Here is a 9,777-nt window from a genome sequence, read left to right as displayed (position 1 = left end):
TTTGTTGTACAAATTGTTTTTATTTTCAAACTTAAACTCTACATAATGACATACATATTACACATGGTAAACAAAAATAATATGTTCATTTGGGCATACATATAGGCCGATATACACCTATATGCGTCAAACGGGTACATACATAAAGAAGTGACGACAGAAACGTCAACTATGAGAGACATTTCTTTTAGCGTTCGTCGGGAAAGATAAAAATAAGGAAAAGTAAAGAAAAAGAAAAAAAAAAGTTCAATTGAGTCCGAATTTCGCGGTTTTAATCAAAAGAGAATTTTAATCAAAACCAATCATCAGAACGATGAATCGAACCAAATTGTAGAATTTTTTTTCTTTTATTTTTCTTGTTCTTTTTCAAGACGAGGGAAGGAAGAAGTGTTGGAGGTTCGATTATTTGATGCTTGCACAAATAAGCGTCCGGCAGTTGTTGGATTCGTTGATTTCGTCTTAATATTTATCATCTAGTACCGTTTGGCGGTGTTGATCGGGAAACCTCTCTCGTCGTATTGGCCGGCATCGGCGGCGGCGTTCTTGTAAGCAAGTTCGTTAGCACGGACCAACGCTTCTGGGAGTGGTGGTGGTGTGGGCAAATGTGCACCCTTGGCGACGAAACCGTTTTCAGCGTCTGCGAAGTATTCCACTTGGTAGACAACGCCATCTGGGCCGGTGTATAGGTAGTATCCTTGGGCGACTTGTCCCTCGGCTTCAGTGCCTGGGTTCTTCAGGTATCCAGATTCACCGGCTGAGATTCCGTTTCCGGTCTGATAGCTGCGAACAATGGGAAAAGGATACCGTCATTGATGTTTTATATTATACGAGTAGTTAGGTATAGTATAGGCATAGGCAATGACGATGATAGCGTGGCAACGATAGTGTATAACACAATCGTATATTTGAATATGTTTAAAACGATCGTCGATTACATATTGTAATTGTTCGTTTTCTTAGTGTTCCTTGGAGGAACAGAACACAATACAATACAACATTGTATACCCCCCTCTCCCAACCATTCTACTATTGCGTGGAATAAATTATATAGGTATACTCGCTGCAATATGTACTCACCTGTATTGGTAAGATCCGTCGAGGTTGAGTTCTTGTGTCTGGGCGATGATCGGGATGGGGGTTGTGGCGGCGGCCGAAGGGGCGTAGTAGGCACCTTGTGGGGCACCGAAGACAGCGCAGGCCGAGGCCAAAACGACAAATGCAGCCTGTAATACAAAATATCGATGTTTAGGTGAACAATAAAAGATTGACTTGTATAGTCGTGGTGCCGTAAGACATGTAACGCGTTTCAAATTATGTTCGATTATCGCCGGGATTGTAGAAATTATTATTGAAAGATTAATAAACCGTCATAATAATTAATATGTATATTATAATATTGTAAATGGATTGGAAAACACTATAATCAGACTGATTTAATGCGTGTTCTAATAATATAATACATTGTACGATACTCCATTGTATATAGGTATGTTATGATAAATAGATTGAGAATATTTCGAACGTTGCAGGCCATGATAGGTAATGCATGAGAAGTTGAGGCTTCACGTCGAATGTGTTGCTCGAAATAATTAAAAGCGGTGGTTTTACACGTCTATTATATACGCCTTGTGTATAAAATAAATTCGTAAGTATTACTCGATAATTATTACAAGTGGACGCACTCAAGTGTTTTGCACGTTACGTGTTTTTGAAACTCTTTTTCCCGTCGTGATCGTGCAACTCGGTTCGATATTATATAATATACAATAATAATAAGCTTTTATTATATTTCTTATATTATTGTTGTTATTTTTATCAACACCGTGGCCTGTAAAAAACGCATTGTCACGGCACAATGTTATTTATTTTAAAGTTCTCAGAGTTTTCTTCACACGCACAACTTCTGCATCGCAAATTTTCCTACGGATTTTGTCAATTATAATAATTTATAGTTTAAATTCCGATGAGGCACAAACGAAAAACACGATTCCCGGATGAAACGGCCACGGTCGGCCACACATTTTCGACGCATATTTATATGAAATATACATATATATAATATGATTTGAAGTACTTTGTACGTGGACGGTTTATTTGTTTTCATACGAGGTAAAAAACGACGGTTGAAAATGAAAAGAGAACGAAATTTTTCGCGTTCGAACCGCGACGGATTTCGAAGTACAGGTAAGTGACTTAAAGTGTAATATGTGTAAAGTATAAAAATCATATTATATATATAGGTAATAATATTAGAATATACTCACGGAGTGGAACATTTTGATTTTTTGGGTTGCTGTTTGTTGCTGGTTGTCTGAATGAATAAAGCGAACTGTTGTCGGACGGACTTGAGAGCGCACACAATTGTCTGTTGGCTGTCGCTAAACTGTTAAATACTCGAATTCCCCACCCCGGCGCGATGTGACCGGATAAAAAACTGTTCAGGTATCGCACTAGATCAAAAATGCATACTCGGCATACGTCCGGGGACGAGAGCGAGTGAGAGAGGGGTAAGTGACTGTGGTGATGATGAGTGCGAGAGAGAAAATAGGAACCGCAACACGAATAAGAAATGATAAAAAAGGGGAAAGACGAAAAACGGAGACGACCACTGCATTCGCCGCCGCCGATATGTTTCCCCTTCGAATTCACGTATAGTCGGTGGCGGGAGGATGATGAGCAGCAGAGGATGAGGTCGAGCGCGGGATGGTGTCGGATTTTACGCGCGCGCGTGCGATAACCCGAGGAGGGGCCGCCCGGTGACCTTAAGGATGAAATAATAATAATGGAATAAGAAAAAAAAAAATCATAACCTGAGCGTGGGCCGTGCGCTATAACTGCTATATAAGTGTTGCGCAACTATATCACGACGGCGGCGGCGGCGTCGATGATGGTACCTAACTATACCTATTGCTCGCATATAATATGACGGATGGAGATGACCGGTCGAGCGGCGGCGACTTTTCTTGCGCCGTTTTCGTACATACGTGTCGGCGATTATTACCACAAGTTACCATCACTACTCGTCGTCATTATCGTCATCGCCGTCGTCGTCATCTGGTGCGTTATATTATATTCAACACGACGATGGTGATACCTGTTGCACAGTCGCGGTATCCAGAACTCTGCAGCCGGCCGGCCGGTCGAAACAGTCCATGCGTGTACCTAAGTCCGGCTAAGCTGCAGTATGCGGATTTTCTGTTTTTTTTTTTTTGTAACGTTCCCGGCGTACCTGCAAAAACACAACACATTTTTTCATACGGGACGACGAATATAAAGAATAATATATCATTAATAAATTCTCACTTTTCGATTTTTTTGTCCACTAAGTATATACTTGGGGTTTATTTTTTTTAAGTGCATTTAATATATTCGTGGTTTTTTGTTATGTTCCTTGCAACGTCATACTGTACACTATAATATACATCATATACGATGGTTACTTTTTAATATTATTCGTTAACATTTATAATTTTCCATATTTTGTTTTCACGCAATTTTTTGTTATGTCTCTGTTTTTTTTTTTAGCCGTCCACAATATTATTATACGATAACATTATTAAATCGATTCCGCAAACACCAAACGTATATCATTGTCCACTGCAATAAAATGTAGACGATCAAGCGGTTCGGAAACCGAGACAAGTATCTAAATTATGCGCAGCAATATAGGTACATAACGCATTCGATCATTTATCATTGGTCAGGTTCTTTGAATTTTTCGTAAACCGTCAAAATGTACAACCATATTGGGGTTACGTTAATAGTTTTTTTCGTTTATGTGTACTTATTGTTGTTGTTATTATTATTATTTAATATATTCGTTTTACTTTGATTGTATTGCTTCACGTGTAACGATAAACCGATAACGTTCATATATGCTGATACTTAAGTACAATAGTTACTACAGATGTGAGATGTTAACATACCGTAAACTTAACCTCTAAAGTTGTATATTACGATTTTTACATAAATGTAATTAGCCAAAGACGATAACGTATGTACTTGGGTCTTAAATTTTAATTCGTTTGGTTTTCACACCATGTGCACTGTAAGTAAGAGTACTATTTATACTTGTGAATAATTGAGATCACTGGTCGTAAAACAAATCGTGCCGACATATAGATACCTACGTATGTTTAATAAACCGTACGTTTCGAATCATTTATTATTATTTATTAGGTAAGCTTTAAATTCTCAGCTCAAACAGTGAATAATATAATATGTTTATCTTCAAAATTAATTTAAATACACTAATATAAATTTATGTACCAAATATATAAATTAGCTAATTCCTATATTAATTTGAGCAGAAGTTACACTTTTTTTACTTTTTATAATTTTATAATTTGATTAAATCATCTAGCTATTTAATAATACACGTTTTTAATGTAATAATATATTTTTACAAGAGAAATAATAAATACATATAAATGTTGTATTTAAAATTTTAATACATATACGTTTTATAGTTTTTTGCTATGGCCAGTTTAAGGACAAATTATTTATTCAATACCTATTAACATTTTGTTTTTATTAAATTCAAAATCATTAAGTAACCAGTGACCAGTGGTTTAAAAAAAAAAAAATCATAAAAGCCACGATAAATTAAATCTGAACAAGTACTCGATCTGTTATCAACAAAACCTTCATTATTATTAGGTAAATGAAACTCAGAAGATTTTAACATTTAAATATAGGCATAATAATATAATACCTTATGTATTTCTGCAGCGAGTCATTTAACTCTTGTTTCTCATATTGTGTAGAATGCTATTCATTTAATTTATATAATCAAGATATATTTTTATTTCATTTCCAGACTTCGAGAGACCTTAAATTAATCTTAATCACACAGGATTCGTGTTAGATAGTATAATAACAAGTTTTTGGTTGTATATTTTGCAATTGCAATTGAATCGGTCCATCTCCGATACAATGGTTATGCAATGACATAATTTGTTTTTCATATTCTTATACAGGTTTAGCGTATACTGACCCCATATATATTTTTAAGACTCATCTTTCTACTAGTATGATAATTTGATATTGTAAATTTATAATTAACAATTAAACATTGGTAAGTGAATCGCAAATTATAATATATTATGGATTTGTATAACATATTAATATTAAACATTTTTTTTTTATAAATTAAAGTAATTGAAACTAATTTGATTTTTGTTAATTACAATGTTTTTATGATGCATAATCAAACCTGATATACTTAAATAACGGTTATCTTTACTGTCGATATTTATATATATATATATATATATATATATAAAACTTGAAATAATAGTACACTTGTCGCATAGGTATGTTATGTCTCGCTACTTAAAATATTAAATGTATTGAATGTTATGCAATTCTCAAATTTTATTATAAAAAAAAAATGCTGACCTAAAAACTTGCCTGAAAAATGCAGAAGAAATCGATCGAATAGCAAATAGAATACAGTATTATTAATGGTAAATGGCAGGTCGAACGCCGCAGGGCAGGTCATTCGGAATGATGTGAACGTCATTCCTCAATGCAGAAGCCCAATATTACGAATGTTGCAAACCGTTTGAATAGTTATTTTGAAAGGTTTTTTATTTAATATACAATTTAAATATAGTATACGCTTATTTACTTCGTGTCATATATTTAAATTGAACGCACTATTATAGTTACTTATCGTGGTTCTAGGTTGAATTTTCATTCAGTGGATTGCTAGAACTAATGCTTATCGTATTTTTATTTTTCATTTAGTTATTAACTTATATATCTAATATAATAAATGTACTATAATTTATAATATTATGTAGACTTGGCCTATTAGCATCAATGCGCGTCAATAAATAATATTCTATACTCACTGAAATTGCTTTACTAAATGTCAGGGTGAAAATTGGTATTTCTGAAGAATTGTTGTATATGTATTTATTATGCAATAAAATGTTTTATTTTAACTCATTTAATTATATCATGTGCATGACTTGAAATGTTTTATTGCATAGAAAAAAAAAAATTTATTTAAGTGTCTCAACAAAGGAGTAGGTACTAAAGTAACAATATAAAATATTATAAAACTCATAATTGATAACCAATAAAACTACTCTACGTGGTCAGATATTCCCATTAAATACATAGATTAAAAGTTAGACAAATATTATGATTATATAAATATAATATTTTTATGATAGTAACTAAATATAGGAACTTTAGATTTAGATCTTTTTGTCTGAAAGCAAGGTTTCCTAATTGAAAATTGTTTTCAAAATTGTTTAAGTTATTTTATTTGTTGCCATTTTATGTAGTGATAAATTGATCATTCATCTTCTAAATTTTAACGTTAACTTAAATAGTATTATTTGTGTGGGTAAAAATGGGATTTATACATGCAAACATAATATATGTAGATCTTTATATTTTGCCATAGGCACCTTAATTTACAATGTCGTGTTTCACGTAATATAATAAAAATATATAATATGCGAAGGTCCAAGTAAAATAAAGATTGAGTATGGCTGATTATTAGTTATTATTAGTAAATGGACAAAATATCTTGACAATTCGGTTATGTGATTCCATTATACAATTCATTTTTGTTAATAACTTCAAAGCTCAAGTAAATATACATATTTATTCTACCAGTCGATAACATCAAATATTTTTCTAAATACGTTTATTAAAGTTATGATTCTGCATACTTGGTGGTTAATAAAAAAAAAAATGCCAGCAGTGGCTAACGACTAGAATAATACGATGAAATTCTTTCGTGTGCATAAATCACACGTGCCATATTCCTCATATTATGTTATAGTTAACGTGAAAATATGAAATATATGAATATATTATTTATATAAGCTTTATTATAACTTATGTTATCGTTTGTTTGACAATTCGTGATCTTAAAGCTCAATACTATATGTGATCACTGATCGCAATGATTCTGTTAAAGATTTTATGAGTTGATAGAGAATTATGTAGATATGTGGCCGTAATATAGTTTACCTGTAGGTGCCTACATATATAGGCACTTATTTTTCATTAATGAGTAAAATATTTTTTTATCTCCAGATAATTTTTTTTTATCTTTGGATATAAAATGTCTGGAAATCACCTATGATCTTAAAAAGTTGTCTAATAATCAGTCACGAATCGCTCACTAGATTGAAGAAGTATAGCGCACAAATAAACCGTATTATCTACTTCTGGAGCCTAGTGTATATAATATTTAGGTATTTTTAAATTTAAATTTTTCTACTTCATCGCGGAGATAATGATCTCAATAATGCCAGTACTTATTTCACTATATTTATAATAATGACCTATTACTTATATCTCAATATGTAAACGTTAAGGCTAAATAATGTAAAAATAATTTTTTACAATCTATGCTTTTATAAATAGTTTATTTCACTTAAAAGTTGAAGGTTGCGTTTTTCCAGTAAATATGAAAGTAAATAAATAGATAAAGAGAATTTCAATGAATACATTGTACGTATCTATAATGACAAAACTGTAATGTTATAATTTGAAAAAAGAGTCTACTATATAAATTTTTTTTTAGAAATTTTATATTATTATGTTTGGGTACTCAAAATTATAATTCCTAATTATTATGTATAGTACCTACATAATATTATCATAGTTAAATACTAAAAGAAATAAAGTGTCGTTCATTTAGTAGATATATTGTCACTATATTACATAATATAGTTTTCATTTATTCTAGATTTATATTTAGTTATGCAGTTATACATATTATAGTACCTATTTGGCTGTATATAGGTACATATTAAAATATAGAAACGTTAACAAGTAACGGTGATATGATTTAACTATTACTATAGAGTAGAGTATTATTAGCTGTATGCCTGTATAATTATTAATTATATAGTTATTTGAAATTTTTATCTTTTATACAAATGTGTTTCGTCAACTTTTATGTAAACTAATAGTTTATACGATAACTTGGTTATAAATTATTATAATTTGTACGTATTTGAGTATTTTGGTGAGGTATTTAATTCCTTACCTTTACTATATACCATAATTGAATTTAATGTACTCAAGTCAAATATTAGTTTGAAACATAAAAATAAGTACGTATTAACACATATAAAATTCAATACCTATAATGTTTTATTATACATGCTGACTAGTTATAAATATTAAATTATAATGAATAATAAAGTGTAAGGTAACATTATTCATAATCATTTATCATTTATCATAAATTGCATGTATAATATGATACACCGGACGTAATAAATGGTATAGTAAAAACCATAAAATTGTATAATTATTTTAAAATACTGTTAACATTTTATTTAGTAATTTTAGGTTTGAAAAACTGCTAAATGTCATCAAGTGACAAGTACCTATTTAATTATAAAATCAGGTATATATAAAAATATAGTTATTTACCACAATCAGTATCTAATATCTATTATATAACTATACTGTCTGTACTGCAACATTGCAAATTTCCTTCATTTAAGACTGGATTAAATAAAAAAAACCAATAATGGCATTTTATCAAGGAGAGTCAACTGCAGCTTAAATTATGAACCTCGATGTACAACAAGTGAACGATACTATTTTCTATCTGTGTTATTTATAAAAAATGTAGTCTGTTTTTTATTTCCATCAAACAATATGACAATTGTGCTTGTGTTTATTAATTACAATTTATAAGCTTATGAGTTATATGACACTCTTTTAATAGTTTTTAAAATTCCTACCGTTTACCACTATAACCACTTTTACAATATTCAAGAGTACCTTATTTGTTATTATATAATAATATTTAGGTATAAGTGTATAACAGATTAGTTTGAACTCTCGATCATGAGAATGGAAACATACTAACCGGTCTAACACGTAATCTCAGCTAAATTTCGGTAATTGTTGATGTTTTGTTTTTTAATTACCTAGTTAATATAATTGTATTGTTAAAAGCGTATTGAGGAATACCTACCGTTTAGATAATAACGAGTAATAACTAATAACGTATATGAACTTCTTGTTTAAAGCTAAAATATTAATAAATATAAAGCTAATATATACTATATTTTGGCACCTACCAGTTTACTTGTAAATACGAAAGTAATAATAATGATTTTTTTATGCATTTACCTGCAATTTAAAAAAAAAAATAGGTAACACGTTATGTCCATAGACAATAATACAATGTAATTGCTCGCGTATATCCTTATATATTTTATATCTTCTTGCTCTCAGGTATGACTAAAAGTCTGTCTGTCTGTCTGTCTATCTGTTATTACTCTGACGTAATCAGAAAATAATGTATATACTATATTGTCTTGCTTCAGACCCGGTCATCCATATCATCCCACCAGATCAGCAGGGTCGAATGCAATGATCATTTTCTATACATAATATGTCCAATTAATAACACATAAATCAGTCGCTCATATGATAATGCAAGTAATTTGAAATTGCCGCTATTAAACCAAAAGTATATGTAAACACAATACTGTATAGGAATATTATATAGATAGGAAGGCCTACAGCGATATATGTATTATTATGCTTGAGTTACGGACAATTAAAGTGACTTCATCACGGCCAGGTATGGTGCACATTCGTCGTTACACATAATATTATTATTATTGTATATGCCTCGGGATCGGATTTTTATTACCATTATCATTATTGTTGTTATTATTATTATTATTATTATTTTAATGCCGTCTTGATATGCGTTTGAGAGGTTTGTCAGAAATAGAATTATTATGCTTTCGCTTTACATTTCTAATTTTTTTC

The 9,777-nt window shown here is 30.8% G+C and overlaps 1 protein-coding gene across 1 annotated transcript; it reads right to left on the bottom strand.

Annotated features, from left to right (window-relative positions):
- LOC107173644 (endocuticle structural glycoprotein ABD-4-like) lies at positions 1-2,424 on the bottom strand. Its single transcript, XM_015524258.2, has 3 exons — positions 2,265-2,424; positions 1,078-1,223; positions 1-780 (listed from the first exon to the last, which is right to left on the bottom strand). The coding sequence occupies exons 1-3, from the start codon at positions 2,274-2,276 to the stop codon at positions 474-476; spliced, it is 465 nt and encodes a 154-aa protein (XP_015379744.1). The 5' UTR covers positions 2,277-2,424; the 3' UTR covers positions 1-473.
- Positions 2,425-9,777: the final 7,353 nt, after the last annotated feature.

Source organism: Diuraphis noxia, unplaced genomic scaffold, assembly GCF_037042655.1.
Source record: "Diuraphis noxia isolate RWA-SAM2 unplaced genomic scaffold, SU_Dnox_SAM2 contig0003, whole genome shotgun sequence".
Lineage (NCBI taxonomy): Eukaryota > Metazoa > Arthropoda > Insecta > Hemiptera > Aphididae > Diuraphis > Diuraphis noxia.
The sequence above is the reverse complement of the archived record's forward strand: the minus strand, read 5'-3'. Positions and strand labels throughout refer to the sequence as shown.